We start from the raw sequence: 16,462 nt of genomic DNA on the forward strand, positions 1-16,462 counted from the left end.
GCCTCTGCCTCCCTGGTCCAAGCGATTCTCTTGCATCAGCCTGCTGAGTAGCTGGGATTACAGGCACCCGCCACCATGCCTAATTTTTGTATTTTTAGTAGAGACAGGGTTTTACCATGTTGGCCAGGCTGGTCTCAAACTCCTGGCCTCAAATGATCCACCCGCCTCGGCCTCCCAAAGTGCTGGGATTACAGGCGTGAGCCACCGCACCCAGTTTCTGTTCACCCTTTGTTGCTTTTGTTTTTGTTTTGAGAAGGAGTCTCACTCTGTTGCCCAGGCTGGAGTGCAATGGTGCGATCTCGGCTCACTGCAACCTCTGCCTCCTGGGTTCAAGCGATTCTTATGCCTCAGCCTCCTGAGTAGCTAGGATTACACGCGTGCGCCACCACACCCGGCTGATTTTTGTATTTTAAGAGAGACAGGGTTTTGCCATGTTTGCCAGGCTGGTCTCAAACTCCTGACCTCAAGTGATCCGCCTGCCTCAGCCTGTCAAAGTGCTGGGATTGCAGGTGTGAGACACCGCACTCATCCCCTCTTCCCCCTTTGTAATGACGTCTCACTCCTCTTCACTGCTTGATAGATTATAGATGCCAGGAGTCAGGGGGCCTGCACCTGTCTCCGTGTCACCCCTGTGTCCTCCAAAGAGCAGGCACACAGTAGGTGCTCAATAACAACTTGCTGGGGGCAAGGCAGGAGCAAGCTGTCTCTGCACCTGTGGCACCAGATGCTTTGTTGGACTGCAGACAGGGTGACTTGGGCTGTCCTTGTTCCGCCCCCAGGGCTCACCTGCTTGAGGAAACAGGAACTGCCTTGGGGCAGCCAGCCCCGCCCCATTGACGTGCAGACTATGAATCGAAACCCAGGCTCCTGCAGGCACTGGCACAGCTACAGCGAGGGCCTCGGCCATCCAAGGGTCTCCCAGGTACGTGACCCAAGAGCTTCAGCCCTCCTCTCAGCCCTCGAGGAGACAGAACATGGGGGCTGGGCCAGGCCAGAAGGAGGGACAGGGCTAGTGGGGCCCGGGGTGGCAGGAGGGATTTTCTGGGGGCATGGGGGAGAGCTTCGTGGAGGAGGGGGTATTTGTGGTGACCACAAATGGAAAATGGAGCTGGAGTTGGGGAAAGGGGGGTCTTGGCAGGACAACAGCATGAGCAAAGGTGTGGAGAGGCAAGAGAGAGCAAGGATGTCTTTAGGTCTAAAATGTGGGTAGCGGGGAAGTAGAGGAGGCTCCCAGGCCAGGGTCAGGAGCTTGAATTTGAGCATGAGGTCTTTTACCACTAGGTAGCTGTTCATCAGCAAAGACCCTTGCACCCTCCTCTGTGCCAGGCCAGCACCAGGACGCAGAAAAAAACAACACAAGGACCTAGCCCCTAAGCCCTGATCCCTAGGAGGCCCTCAGGCTGGTGGAAACAGAGCAAGATAAAGACACTCTAGCTCCATGGATTCATGGCTGGACCAGAGAGAGGAACAGAGGGGGAACGTTGGGGACACAGAGGTATGCCAGGGCTTTGTCTGGGGGGAGATGCAGGAAAGCTGCCTGGAGGAGGGGACATTTTTACTGGGTTTTGAAGGATAAATAGGAGTTCTTCCAAGTAAAAACAAAAGAATAAGCCTGTAAACATTACCCCATGCTAGGTCACAACTGAATTCATGAATATTGTATATATCTCTCTCTGTATATATACGATGCCAGCTAAACTTTCCTAGGTAAATATCATTATCCCCAAATTAAAGACAGAAATATAGGCACAGAGAGCCGTTAAGTGACTTATCTGAGGTCACACAGTGGCTAAGTGGGGGAGCTAGGGTTTGAACCCAGGCCATCTGGGTCGAATTCCAGGCTCTTTTTTTTTTTTTTTTTGAGGCAGAGTCTTGCTCTGCCGCCCAGGCTGGAGTGCAGTGGCTCGATCTCAGCTCACTGCAAGTTCCGCCTCCCGAGTTCATGCCATTCTCCTGCCTCAGCCTCCCGAGTAGCTGGGACTACAGGCACCCACCACCACGCCTGGCTAATTTTTTGTGTTTTTAGTAGAGACGGGGTTTCACTGTGTTAGCCAGGAGGTCTCGATCTCCTGACCTGGTGATCTGCCTGCCTCAGCCTCCCAAAGTGCTGAGATTACAGGCGTGAGCCACTGCGCCTGGCCCAGGCTCTTTTTTTGTTGGTGGTGGTGATGGGGTTTTTTTGGGTTGTTTTTTTTTTGTGTGAGACAGAGTTTCGCTCTGTTGCTCAAGCTGGAGTGCAGTGGTGCGATCTTAGCTCACTGCAAACTCTGCCTCCCGGGTTCAGGTGATTCTCCTGCCTCAGCCTCCCGAGTAGCTGAGACTACAGGCACATGCCACCGTAATTTTTGTATTTTTATTTTATATTTATTTATTTACTTGTTTATTTTGAGATGGAGTCTTGCTCTGTTGCCCAGGCTAGAGTGCAGTGGCTCGATCTCAGCTCACTGCAACCTCTGCCTCCCCGGTTCATGCAATTCTCCTGCCTCAGCCTCCTGAGTAGCTGGGACTACAGGCGTGAGCCACCTTGCCCAGATAATGTTTGTATTCTTATTAGAGATGGGCTTTCACCATGTTGGCCAGGCTGGTCTCAAACTCCTAGCCTCAGGCGATCATCCACCTGCCTCAGGCTCTGACAGTGCTGGGATTACAGGTGTGAGCTACTGCACCCAGCCTCCAAATCCAGGCTCTTAATCACTTTGTCACCCTGCTTTATTAAACATTTCTTAATACAGTTATTTAATTTTGGTTGCCCCAGAATTCCTTCGGGCCATACCCCAGAGGGTATGCTTGACATCTGGTTGGAGAAAGTCAATATTGACTGCCGTTGGTCAACAGGCCCCGCCTCCTCATAGAAACAGCCCAGTAAAAAGATCTTTTGAGTTATTGAAACATTAGATGGGGCCAGTGGGTGGAAGGAGTGAGCTCCAGTTTAAGGACAGAATTTATGGTGAGCGGCCGGGCGCAGTGGCTCACGCCTGTAATCCCAGCACTTTGGGGGGCCAAGGCGGGCAGATCACTTGAGGTCAGGAGTTGGAGACCAGCCTGGCCAACATGGTGAAACCCCATCTCTGCTAAAAATACAAAAATGAGCCAGGCGTGGTGGTGCATGCCTGTAATCCCAGCTATTCAAGAGGCTAAGGCAGGAGAATCACTTGAACCTGGGAGGCGGAAGTTGCAGTGAGCTGAGATTGCGCCACCACACTCCAGCCTGGGCAACAGAGCGAGACTCCATCTCAAAAAAAAAAAAAAAAAAAAGGAATTAAGGTTGAGCAAGAGGGGTCCTGAAGGAACTATCTAGCAAGATACAATCCTTCGGCTTGTCTTACACTCACTTAATACTGTTTTGCAAAACGGTGCTGCTTTCTCTCTCCAGCTCTGTCATTGGTACACAAAGTCCTGTGGTACTGCTTGCTTAAAATTGTCAAGAAAGTGTGTGAATTAATGATGCATCTGACATATCATAGGTGTGCCATGAGTGGCTACAACCTGTAGTGACGTTGGTGGCAGAAGTGACTGTCTGAAGCCACATTTCTCTGGTGTTTAATGAAACCAAGGCAGCCAGGCACTGTGGCTCGTGCCTGTGATCCCAGTATGTTGGGAGGCTGAGGTGTTAGGACTGCTTGAGCCCAGGAGTTCGAAGCCAGCCTGGACAACAGAGCAAGACCCCGTCTCTACAAAAAAATTTTCAAAATTAGCCAGGCATGGTAATGCATGCCTGTAGTCCTAACTACTCGGGAGGTTGAAGTGGGAGGGTTGCTTGAGCCTAGGAGGTTGAGGCTGCAGTGAGCATGAGCTGTGATTGCACCATTGCACACTCCAGCCTCAGGAACAGAGGGAAACCCTGTCTCAAAAAAAAAAAAAAAGAAAGAAAGAAATCAGGGCAACCGTTTCTGACCACCACTGTTGGGTCAGCTGTTTATTTCGTTCACTTGCCATTTTGTCATTTCCTCATTCCTCCAGGGGCATTGATATTTACTTAATATTTAAATACTCTACTCTTTTTTTTTTTTTTTTTTTGAGATGGAATCTCCCTCTCCCCCAGGCTGGAGTGCAATGGCGCGATCTTGGCTTACTGCAACCTCTGCCCCCTGGGTTCTAGCGATTCTCCTGCCTCAGCCTCCTGAGTAGCTGGGATTACAGGCACCCACCACCTCATCTGGCTAATTTTTGTATTTTTAGTAGAGACGGGGTTTCACCATGTTGGCCAGGCTGGTCTCGAACTCCTGACCTGAGGTGATCCACCTGCCTCAGCCTCCCAAAATGCTGGGATTACAGGCGTGAACCACCACGCCCAGCTCTAAATACTCTATTCTTAAATTTCAAGACATTTATTTATAAAATGAACTTTCTAGTCCTTGCAATAATGGTATAAAAGGCTGGGCACAATGGCTCACGCCTGTAATCCTAGCACTTTGGGAGGCTGACACAGGCGGATTGCTTGAGTCCAGGAGTTTGAGACCAATGTGGGCGGCAAGGTGAAACCCCATCTCTACAAAAATACAAAAATCAGCCAGGCGTGGCGACAAATGCCTGTGGTCCCAGCTACTTGGGGGACTGAGGAGGGAGAATCACTTGAGGGAAGAAGGTCGAGGCTGCAGTGAGCCAAGATGGGGCCACTGCACTCCAGCCTGGGTGACAGAGTGAGACCATGTCTCAAAAAAAAAAAAGAAAAAAACACAATGGCATAAGAAGAATAAAAGGAAAAGTCCTTGAAGGACTTTGGGGATGAGCCAATGAATGAATGTGTAAAAACTATCAGGCACATAGTAGGTGCCCAAAAAACACAAGCCAGTGGGGTTTTTTTTGTTGTTTTTTGTTTTTTGTTTCTTTTTTTGAGACAGAGTCTCACTCTGTTGCCCAGGCTGGAGTGCAGTGGTGCAATCTTGGCTCATTGCAGCCTCCGCCTCCTGGGTTCAAGTGATTCTCGTGCCTCAGCCTCCCAAGTAGCTGCAATTATAGGCACATGCCGCTGTGCCCGGCTCATTTTTGTATTTTTGTAGTGACAGGGTTTCACCACGTGGCCCAGGCTGGTCTTGAACTCCTGACCTCAGGTAATCCACCTGCCTCAGCCTCCCAAAGTGCTAGGATTACAGGCATGAGCCACCACGCCCAGCCTCACAAGCCAGTTTTTTTGTTGTTGTTTTTGAAACATGGTCTTGCTCTGTTCCCCAGACTGGAGTGCAGTGGCACAACCACAGCTCACTGCAGCCATATCCTCCCGAGCTCAAGGGATCCTCCCACCTCAGCCTCCCGAGTAGCTGGGACTACAGGCATGCACCACCACACCCAGCTAATTTTTAAATTTTATTTTATTTATTTATTTGCTTATTTATTTTTTGAGGAGTCTCACTCTTGTCGCCCAGGCTAGAGTGCAGTGGCACGATCTTGGCTCACTGCAACCTCCACCTCCCAGGTTCAAGCGATTCTTCTGCCTCAGCCTCCGGAGTAGCTGGGATTACAAGTGCCCACCACCACACCCAGCTAATTTTTGTATTTTTAGTAGAGACAGGGTTTCATCATGTTGGCCGGGCTGGTCTCAAACTCCTGACCTCAGGTGATCTACCCACCTTGGCTTCCCAAAGTGCTGAGATTACAGGTGTGAGCCACCGCACCTGGCCAAATTTTTTAATTTTTTGTAGAGATGGGGGTCTCACTATGTTGCCCAGGCTGGTCTGGAACTGCTGGGCTCAAGCAATCTTCCCACCTTGGCCTCCCAAAGTGCTGGGATTACACGTGTGAGCCATCACACCCAGCCACAAGCCAGTTTTAAGTCCATTGTTCTGTCCACCCTGGAGGACTTCTCAAAGGAGGAGGCACCATAAGCTTCAAGAATAGAGCAAAGATAAGAGGTGCATCAAGCTTGATTCTTGTCTTCCCTCTCTTCTCTACCCAGGTGACCTTCCCTCCACCCCAGGAAGCTATGACAGAGGCCGGGAAGCCGCCCCTACCGCTACCCCCACGACTGGACTGGTTTGTGCACACCCAGATGGGCCAGCTGGCCCAAGACAGGGTCCCCGAGTGGTTCCATGGTGCAATCTCAAGAGAGTGAGGACACACCCACACCCTCCACCCTGCCCTCCCCACTCTTTCCCTGTCTGTCCCTACCCTGGGCAGCTTTTAACTGCAGAATTCTGGACTTGGCTCAGCTCAGTGTGGCAAGAGGCTAAAATGAGCTCCAGGCTTCCAGGCTCAAATCCTGCCACCTCTGTGGGCTCACTGTGTGACCTGGGGCAAGTTACTTGCTCTCTCTGGGCCTCAGCTTTCTCTATACAAGTGGCCAACAGACCAGCACTGCCAGGGACCTGGCAGCACCCCACACCTCACCCAGGCCAAGCATTACCAATCAACGATGGCAGGATGCAGCCTCAGAATCTTTCTCTCTTTCTTTCTTTCTGAGACAGGGTCTCACTCTGTCACCCAGGCTGGAGTGCAGTAGTGCAATCTTGGCTCACTGCAACCTCTGCCTCCCGGACTCAAGTGATTCTTCCGCCTCAACCTCCTGAGTAGCTGGGATTACAGGCACATGCCACCAAGCCTGGCTAATTTTTGTGTTTATAGTAGAGATAGGGTTTCACCATGTTGGCCAGGCTGGTCTCAAACTCCTGACCTCAAGTGATCCACCTGCCTCGGCCTCCCGAAGTGCTGGGATTACAGGCGTGAGCCACCACACCCGGCCAGAATCTTTCTGAACACAGTACCCTAAGCAGCTGCTCTCAGCCCATCAGGATACAACCAATGTGCCCTTTCTTTTTTTTTTTTTTTCTTTTTTTTTTTTTTTTTTTTTTTTTTGAGGCAGAGTTCTGCTCCTGTTGCCCAGGCTGGTGTGCAGTGGCGCAATCTCGGCTCACTGCAGCCTCTACCTCCTGGGTTCAAGCAATCCTCCTGCCTCATGAGTAGCTGGGACTACAGGCATGCACCACCACACCCGGCTAATATTTGTATTTTTAGTAGAGACGAGGTTTCACCGTGTTGGCCAGGCTAGTCTCAAACTCCTGACCTCAAGTGATCTGCCCGCCTCGGCCTCCCAAAGTGCTGGGATTCCAGGCATGAGCCACCGTGCCTGGCCCCAATGTGCCCTTTCTACCTCAGACTGTGAGCTCTGAGGATGTGGGCCCGGCTCTAACCAAATGGAGGAAAAAATATTTATGGCCACTCTCTGCATGCAGGAAATTGAGAAAATTCTGTGGAGGCCAGAGAGAGGAAGTAGCGTTGGTCATGGTTTCTGAGCTCTGGGACCTTGCTGAATAACAGAAATATAACATGAGTTGCACATTGCAACTTAAAAAAATTTTAGTAGTTACATTAGAAGAAGCAGCTGGGTGCACTGGCACTTAACCTTTAATCCCAGCTACTTGGAATGCTGAGGCAGGAGGATCGCTTGAGCCCAGGAGTTCAAGGCTGGCCTGGACAACATAGTGAGACTCCATCACTAAAAGGAATTTTAGGCTGGGCGCAGTGGCTCATGCTTGTAATCCCAGCACTTTGGGAGGCCGAGGCGGGCAGACCACCTGAGGTCAGGAGCTTGAGACCAGCCTGGACAACATGGTGAAACCTTGTATCTACTAAAAATACAAAATTAGCCGGGCGTGGTGGCACATGCCTGTAATCCCAGCTACTCGAGAGGCTGAGGCAGGAGAATCACTTGAAGCCGGGAGGCGGAGGTTGCAGTGAGCTGAGATCGTGCCACTGCACTCCAGCCTGAGCAACAAGAGTAAAACTCCGTCTCAAAAAAAAAAATAATAATAATAATTAACCGGGCACAGTGGCGCGTGCCTGTAATCCCAGCTACTCGGGTGGCTGAGGCAGGAGACTTGCTGGAACCCTGGAGGCAGAGGCTGCAGTAAGCCGAGATCGTGCCACTGCACTCCAGCCTGGGTGACAGAGCAAGACTCCAACTCAAAAAAAAAAAAAAAAAATTTTTTTTAATTAGCCAGGCGTGCGGAACATGCCTGTGGTTCTGGCTACTCAGGAGGCTGAGGTGGGAGGATCTCTTGAGCCCAGGAATTCAAGGTTTCAGTGAATTACGATTGCACCTCTGCACTCCAGCCTGAGTGATAGAGCAAGACCCTGTCTCAAAAACAAAAAACGATTCATGAAACAGCATATGTTCCTTTTTTGTGCTGTTTTGGAAATCAGTACCAAAGGCCAGTGGTCTCTGTATTGAACAATGCAGGACAAAAGTCTCCCCAGCTTGTCCCACGGAAGGCCTCCTTCCTCTCTGTGAATTCCAGATAATAATGGTAACAATATAGAAAATAGACTGGTTTTGGTGGCTCACGCCTGTAATACCAGCACTTTGGGAGGCCGAGGCGGACGGATCACTAGAGGTCAGGAGTTCGAGACCAGCCTGGCAAACATGGTGAAACCCCGTCTCTACTAAAAATACAAAAAATTAGCTGGGTGTGGTTGTGGGTACCTGTAATCCCAGTTACTTGGGAGGCTGAGGCAGGAGAATAGCTTGAACCTGGGAGGCAGAGGTTGCAGTGAGCCAAGATTGCATCATTGCACTCCAGCCTGGGCAACAAGAGCAAAACTCCGTCTCAAAAAAAAAAAAAAAAAAAAAAAAGAGAGAGAGAATAATAGTAATAATAACAGCAAACATTTTGGTAGCACTTACCAGGTAGCAGCTGTCATGCTTATGTTGCAAGTTCTTTCTGTTCTCACAGCAGCCTTGGAAGTGGAGTTCACTCTCCCCTTGAGGAAGCTGAAGGTCAGAAAGGGAGAGACGATTGCCTGAGGTCACACAGCTGATGGACAGTAGAGCTGGGTTATGAACTCGAATGCATCTGAGTATACAGGTCCTTCTTTGTTACTTGTGACACCTTGATCCACCCAAAGGTGCCTTAATCGGGGGATTCCAGGCATTGGGAAGGGGCTGTGGGAGATGGGAGGAGGTCTGGCCTGAGATCAAGGTCATCAGATGCCTCCTAGCTCCTCGGGGGGAACATCCCTAATCCCTGAATAGCCCAAGGTCTGCAACAACTGAAAAAAAAAAAAAGATGGGTTTGGGGTGTTTGTTCATTTAGAAAACAGGCCGGGCACGGTGGCTCACGCCTGTAATCCCAGCACTTTGGGAGGCTGAGGCAGGCGGATCACTTGAGGACAGGGGTTTGAGACCAGCCTGGCCAACATGGTGAAACCCTCTCTCTACTAAAAAAAAAAAAAACAGCTGGGCATGGTGGTGGGCACCTGTAATCCCAGCTACTCCAGAGGCTGAGGCAAGAGAATCACCTGAACCTGGGAGGTTGAGGCTGCAGTAAGCCAAGATCATGGCATTGCACTCCAGCCTGGGTGACAGAGCGAGACTCTGTCTCAAAAAAAAAAAAAGCAAAAAAGAGGCTGGGAATAGTGGCTCACACCTATAATCCCAGCACTTTGGGAGGCCGAGGCAGGCGGATCACGAGGTCAGGAGATCAAGACCATCCTGGCTAACACGGTGAAACCACCTCTCTACTAAAATATACAAAAAATTAGCCGGGCGTGGTGGCTGGCACCTGTAGTCCCAGCTACTTGGGAGGCTGAGGCAGGACAATGGCGTGAATCCGGGAGGCGGAGCTTGCAGTGAGCTGAGATCGCGCCACTGCACTCCAGCCTGGGGGACAGAGCGAGACTCTGTCTCAAAAAAAAAAAAAGGAAAAAAGAAAAATGAAAACTACCAGCCTTCTCCATGAATGAGCCCATGGCCCCAGGAGTCTAACTGGTACATGGGGCGACTGGACTGTGTCATTTCCTTTCTGTGTGTGCCCTTCCAGGGATGCTGAGAACTTGCTGGAGTCACAGCCACTGGGATCCTTTCTCATCAGGGTCAGTCACAGCCATGTGGGCTACACACTCTCCTACAAGTAAGGCCTGGGCCGGGGGCCAGGGCAGGGGCAGGTGTGCTCTTGGGTTTCCTTGGAGGGAGCAAGGGGTGCTTCATGTCATAGCTTCTCAGAAAGCAGCAGTAACTGAGGCTGTGGATCTGAGAACGGGAGCTGCTAGCCAGGCAATGAGTGAAGCTTTTGTCTGTGGTGGCATGTTTTATCTGAGGTCAGCCTTTGTACTCCTGTGTTATAAATGGGGGAAACTGAGGCACAGCGAGGTTAGTAACCTGCTGGGTGTTGCATGGCTAGTGAGTGAAGAAGCCTGCATGGGAACCTGGGGTAGTCTGGCTGTAGCAGTGACGCTGCCAGCCCAAGGGCTGGGGACTTGGGGCAGGGATGATGGGGAGTAGGATGTCCCAGCCCCGGCAGTGTCTCCGCAGAGCCCAAAGCAGCTGCTGCCATTTCATGGTGAAGCTCTTGGATGATGGGACTTTCATGATCCCCGGGGAGAAGGTGGTCCACACTTCGCTGGACGCCCTGGTCACCTTCCACCAGCAGAAGCCAATTGAGCCACGCAGGGAGCTGCTGACACAGCCCTGCAGGCAGGTGAGGGCGGGGGCCCACAAGGTTCACAGCCATTTCCTTGGGGCCAAGCCCCCCAGACCCCTTTGTTTCCCACGGCCCCATCAGCTCCTCTTGATTCTGTCACTCTCATGGTCCTTGGCCCCTCCGGCCCCACCCCTCGTAGTCCCTCTGCCCCCCACAGCTCTCTCCCTTGTCGTTCCTGCTTCCCCACGACTCCGCCCTCCAGGCCCATGTCAACAGGCTGATTTTTTATAAGGGTTCATGTGCCAGGTATAATCTTGGCTCATCTGAAGAAATGGCATCTTTCCTTAGAAGGCTCGGTGGGCGTGGCGTGGCTCCCAATACGCTTTCCTTAGAAGGCTCAGTAGGTGTGGCCTGGCTCCCAATAAACTGCTGTGGATGGAGCATCTTTCCTTAGAAGGCTCAGTGTGTGGCCTGGCTCCCAATAAACTGCTGTGGGCAGGGCATGTTTCCTTAGAAGACCCAGTGGGCGTGGCCTAGCCCCTAAGAAACTGCCGAGGGGGGTATCTCTCCTTAGAAGGCTCAGTGGGTGTTGCCTAGCCCCCAAGAAACTGCTGTGGGCGGGGCATCTTTCCTTATAGGGCTCAGTGGGCCTGACCTAGCGCCCAAGAAACTGTTGTGGGCGGGGCATCTTTCCTTAGAAGGCTCAGTGGGTGTGGCCTAGCTCCCAAGAACGTGCTATGGGCGGGGCCTCTTTCTTTAGACAGTTCAGTGGGTGTGTCCCAACCCCTAAGAAATGGCTGTGGGTGGGGCATATTTTCTTATAAAGCTTAGTGGGCGTGGCCTAGGTACTAAGAAACTGCTATTCAAGGGATGGTCCCTGAGACCTGCCTTCCAGGGTCCGTGCAGGACCTTTCCGCCTCCCTAGTGCTGAGCTACAGGCCCCTTCCACCCTGCAGAAGGATCCCGCAAATGTGGATTACGAGGATCTCTTCCTCTACTCCAACGCTGTGGCCGAGGAAGCTGCCTGCCCGGTGTCTGCCCCTGAGGAGGTATGTATATGACAGGAGGCTGGCACCTCCCACCTGGCTGAGGGGCAGGAGCAGAGGTGGTCAACAGCTGCCAGAGGAGGCTCCTTCTAGAATGAGAAAGATCCTACAGCTTGGTGCTTTAAACCTTTCCAGTGCTTTCCCAACACCAAGATTAAAATTCAAACTACAATCTCAGTTCCTCTTTCTGCCTATCACCTACCCAGCGCCAGCCCTGCTGCCATACCGTCTGTTGTTCAGACACACCAAGCTAGCCTCGGGGTGTCTGCGTGTGCCAGCCCCACCTCAGGTCCTTTGCACAAACTGTGTGCCCTGCCCCTAGATTTCCCATGTCTTCATTCATTTCTCCTTCAAGTGCCTCCTTCCCCAGGCCCCAGACCTAAAGCAACACCTTCTGGATTCTCCTTCACATTACCCTGTTTATTCACTGCAGCGGACTTCCCAAAAATGTTCCCCAAAATCCTATTTACTTATGGGTTTACATGCTCCCTGGCTGCCGCCCCAATCAGACTGTGAGCTCTGAGAGACTGGAGACTCCATCTGGCTTGTTTGCCTTTGCTTCTCCCACCCCTCTGAGAGGACCTGCCATATTGAAGGTGCTTAACTAATGAATCTGTGGAGCAGATGAATGAATGTATCACAGCATCTTGGGGTTTGGGAGACCTTTAGGCACCCCTAAGTTGAAGTCTAAGTGCTCTCCAAGCCCCTGCCCAGCAGGGGAAGTTATGACAGTGGTACAAATGAAACAGGCTGGTGTGATGGACATCAGTGGAGGTGGGGGGTGCAAGTGGGGGAAGGCAGTCAGGGAAGGCTTCCTAGAGGAGGTGGCATATAGCTGAGATCTGCAAGGTGAGGAGGAGCCAGTCATACACACAGACACAGGGAGGACATTCCAGGCAGCGGGATTGGCACTTGCAAAAGTCCTGGGGCTTGGTGTGTTTGGAAAACAGAACAAAAAAAGCCAGCATATAGATGGAGTGGGGTTAGTGAGAGAGAGACTGTCAGAAGCTGAAGCCCCAGAGTCAGGAAGGGCCAATAGTGCAGGGCCTTGGAGCCAAGGTGAGGAGCTGGGATTCTAGTCCAGTTGCACCAGGGAGGAGCCATAGGAGAGTGTATGCATGGGAGGACTTTTTTTTTTTTTTTTTTTTTTTGAGACGGAGTCTTGCTTTGTCGACCAAGCTGGAGTGCAATGGCACAGTCTAGGCTCGCTGCAACCTCCGCCTCCCAGGTTCAAGCCATTCTCCTGCCTCAGCCTCCTGAGTAGCTGGGACTACAGGTGCGTGCTAATCTTTGTATTTTTAGTAGAGAGGGGGTTTCACCATGTTGGCCAGACTGGTCTCAAACCCCTGACCTCATGATCCACTCACCTCGGCCTCCCAAAGTGCTGGGATTATAGGCGTGAGCTACCACATCTGGCCGGGACTGGTGGTTTTAAATGTTTCCTGTGGCTACTGGCTGCAGAAGGGGCTTTCCTGGGCACTGGTGGAGATGGAAAGAAGGAGGAAGTGAGGTGGGGGTGGGGGACAGTGTCACGGTGGGAGAGACAAAAATGAGAGCCCAGGCATGGAAAGAAACATGGATATTTGGTCTGTGTAGTGGCTCACACCTGTATTCCCAGTGCTTTGGGAGGCTGAGGCGAGAGGATTGCTTGAGGCCAGGACTTTGAGACCAGCCTGGGCAACATAGTGAGACCCTGTCTCCACAAAAAATTAAAAAATTAGCCAGGCATGGTGGCGCACGCCTGTAGTCAGCTACTTGGGGGGCTGAGGTGGGAGGATTGCTTGAGCCCGGGAGGTCGAGGCTGCAGTGAGCCATGATTGCACCACTGCACTCCAGCCTGGGTGACAAAGCAAGACCCTCTCAAAAAAAAAAGATTTGTAGAGATGAGGTCTCACTACATTGCCCAGGCTGGTCTCAAACTCCTGGCCTCAATCAATCCTCCTGCCTCAGCCTCCCAAAGCACTGGGATTACAGGCATGAGCTATCACACCTGGCCCCACATTTTTGTAAAGATAGTATTTTGTAACCTGTGAAAATCAGATAAAATTCATATTTCCATGTTTATAAATAAAGCTGTATTAGAACCCAGGCACGCTCATCGGTTGACGTGTGACCTCTGGCATCCCCTACAACAGCAGAGCTAAGTAACTGAGACAGATGGTGCAGCCTGCAAAGTTCAAATATTTACTCTCTGACTCTTTGTAAAAGAAGTTTGCCAGGCCAGGCGCGGTGGCTCACACCTGTAATCCCAGAACTCTGGGAGGCTGAGGTGGGTGGATCACCTGAGGTCAGGAGTTCAAGACCACCGGGGCCAACATGGTGAAACCACGTATCTACTGAAAATACAAAAATTAGCCAGGTGTGGTGGTGTGCTTTTAGTTCTAGCTACTTGGGAGGCTGAGGCAGGAGAGTCGCCTGAACCCAGGAGGTGGAGGTTGCAGTGAGCCGAGATTGTGCCACTGCACTCCAGACTGGGTGACAGAGTGAAACTCCATCTCAAAAAAAAAAAAAAAAAGGAAGAAGAACAAGTTTGCCAACCCCTGGGGGAGACAGTGAAGCCATTTACTGAAACGAGAAAGATGGGGCATGGGATCAGGTTTGGGGGTTCACACGGGGACATTTCTCAGCCGCAGGGTGTCTGGGTGGAACCCAGGCTCCAATTTCTGGGACAGACATGGTGCTCTGGTGGGCGAGCTGCCCCAGGCCTCCCCTACTCTCATTTTCAGGCCTCCCCAAAGCCAGTCCTGCGTCACCAATCAAAGGAAAGGAAGCCGTCAGCAGAGATGAACAGAATAACCACCAAGGAAGCCACTTCTTCCTGCCCCCAAAAAGCCCCTCTTGGAGAGACCCGCCAGAAACTCTGGAGGAGCCTCAAAATGCTCCCCGAGAGAGGCCAGAGGGTCCGGCAGCAGTTAAAAAGCCACCTCGCCACTGTGAACTTGTCGTCACTCTTGGATGTCCGGAGATCCACGGTGATCTCAGGCCCTGGGACCGGAAAAGGCAGCCAAGATCACTCAGGTGATCCCACCTCGGGGGACAGAGGCTACACGGATCCCTCTGTGGCCACATCTCTCAAAAGCCCCTCACAGCCCCAGGCACCAAAAGACAGAAAGGTCCCCACCAGGAAGGCCCAGAGGTCGGTCAGCTGCGTTGAGGTGACCCCAGGGGACAGGAGTCGGCACCAAATGGTAGTGAAAGCCCTATCCTCCCAGGAGTCCAAGCCAGAGCACCAGGGCTTGGCAGAGCCTGAGAACGACCAGCTCCCGGAGGAGTACCAACAACCGCCACCCTTTGCCCCTGGGTACTGCTAGAGAACAGGTCCACCCTGGCTCTGGGACTCTTACTGCCAGGGGCTGCCACACTCCTGAATGTCCTAACATTTCTTCCACGACCCCACACCATGGCATCTGGGGGTCTTCGGGAACCCGGGAAATGGAATAAAGATGTTTTTGGAGTCTGTTCCTGCACTCACCCGTGGGGTGAGCTGGTTATTTTAGCAATAATCATCAGAGTGACGCTGATGGTTTGGGGCGCCACCTGTACATCAGCCCCGGTGCCAGACCCTCTACTCATTATTTTACACCTCGGAGCAAGCTCCTCAGGGAGGGTCATCCTCCATGTTTTGAAGAAGAGACTGAGCTTCAGAGAGGATAAGAGGCGTGACCAAGGCCACAGAGCTATGGGTGTCAGCACCAGGATTTGAAGCCCGGTGAATCCGAGCCCTTTTCCCACATCATCTGTTTGTTCTGTTGTCTAAAAGCACACTGCAGGCTGGGTGCAGTGGCTCATGCCTGTAGTCCCAGCACTCTGTGAGGCCGAGGCAGGCAGATCACTTGAGGCCAGGAGTTTGAGACCAGCCTGGCCAACATGGTGAAACCCCGTCTATACTAAAAAATTCAAAAATTACCCAGACGTGGTGGCGCATGCCTGTAATCCCAGCTACTTGGGAGCCTGAGGCTGGAGAATTGCTTGAACCTGGGAGGCAGAGCTTGCAGTGAGCCGAGATCGCATCACTGCAGTCCAGCCTGGATGACAGAGTGAGACTCCATCTCAAAAAAATAAATAAATAAATAAAAATGAAATAAAAAAATAAAAGCACGCTGCAGGGTCTCTCTCCAACCGGAGCTTCGTCCAGGCTCAACTCCGAGTGTGTCCCCAGTGGCACCCGTGGCTGTTCATGCCTTCCTCCTGGGGTTTTCATGCAGATGAGGGAGACGAGATGTGTTGAGGGCCTGGTGTGCAGTAGGCACTTGGACATCATCAGTATTGGTTTCAGGAGAAGCACATGAGCGTCTTTCCTTTAAAAAGGGAAGAGGCAGCCGGGCACGGTGGCTCACACCTACAATCCCAGCATTTTGGGAGGTCAAGGCAGGTGGATCACGAGGTCAGGAGATCGAGACCATCCTGGCTAACACGGTGAAACCCTGTCTCTACTAAAATATAAAAAATTAGCCAGGTGTGGTGGCGGGCACCTGTAGTCCCAGCTACTCGGGAGGCTGAGGCAGGAGAATGGCATGAGCCCGGGAGGCAGAGCTTGCAGTGAGTCAAGATCATACCACTGCACTCCAGCCTAGGTGACAGAGCGAAGACTCCGTCTCAAAAAAAAAAAAAAAAAAAAAGGGAAGAGGCAGCCGTGTGTGGTGGCTCATGCCTGTAATCCCAGCACTTTAGGAGGCTGAGGTAGGAGGATTGCTCAAGCCCAGGATTTCAAGACCCGCCTGGGCAACATGGCAAGGCCTCATATCTACAAAAATTCAAAAAATTAGACAGGTGTAGTGGCACACACCTGTAGTCCCAGCTATTTGGGAGGCTGAGACGGGAGGATCATCTGAGCCCAGGAGTTCAAGGCTGCAGTGAGTCATGATCACCCCACTTCAGCCTGAGCAACAGAGAGAGACCTTGTCTCAAAAAAGAAAAAAAAAAAAAAAAGCTGGCCAGACGCAGTGGCTCACGCCTCTAATCCCAGCACTTTGGGAGGCCAAGGCAAGTGGATCACCCGAGGTCAGGAGTTCAAAACCAGCCTGGCCAACATGGTGAAACCCCGTCTCTACTAAAAACTACAAA

The 16,462-nt window shown here is 51.8% G+C and overlaps 1 protein-coding gene across 5 annotated transcripts; it reads left to right on the forward strand.

The window, feature by feature from the left end:
- The first annotated feature begins 832 nt into the window (after positions 1–832).
- On the forward strand, positions 833–15,481 carry HSH2D (hematopoietic SH2 domain containing). Of its 5 annotated transcripts, none has more exons than XM_054465859.2 (7): positions 833–922; positions 5,894–6,045; positions 9,753–9,842; positions 10,244–10,409; positions 11,309–11,401; positions 12,553–12,674; positions 14,125–15,481. In XM_054465859.2, the coding sequence occupies exons 1-7, from the start codon at positions 848–850 to the stop codon at positions 14,183–14,185; spliced, it is 759 nt and encodes a 252-aa protein (XP_054321834.2). In that variant the 5' UTR covers positions 833–847; the 3' UTR covers positions 14,186–15,481. The 5 variants fall into 5 exon arrangements, with proteins under 5 accessions (XP_054321834.2, XP_054321829.2, XP_054321833.2 ...); XM_054465855.2 differs by lacking the exon at positions 12,553–12,674 and adding an exon at positions 1,282–1,495 and having other exon boundaries at positions 856–922; XM_054465854.2 differs by lacking the exon at positions 12,553–12,674.
- Positions 15,482–16,462: the final 981 nt, after the last annotated feature.

Source organism: Pongo pygmaeus, chromosome 20 (assembly GCF_028885625.2).
Source record: "Pongo pygmaeus isolate AG05252 chromosome 20, NHGRI_mPonPyg2-v2.0_pri, whole genome shotgun sequence".
In the NCBI taxonomy this organism is placed as follows: domain Eukaryota; kingdom Metazoa; phylum Chordata; class Mammalia; order Primates; family Hominidae; genus Pongo; species Pongo pygmaeus.

Excerpts from the sequence above, each read along its gene's own strand:
- HSH2D (XM_054465854.2), top strand. The coding sequence starts at position 848 with ATGAATCGAAACCCAGGCTCCTGCAGGCACTGGCACAGCTACAGCGAG. Across the intron at positions 9,843-10,243 it reads GGCTACACACTCTCCTACAA|AGCCCAAAGCAGCTGCTGCC; the intron begins GTAAGGCCTGGG and ends GTGTCTCCGCAG. Across the intron at positions 11,402-14,124 it reads CGGTGTCTGCCCCTGAGGAG|GCCTCCCCAAAGCCAGTCCT; the intron begins GTATGTATATGA and ends TCTCATTTTCAG.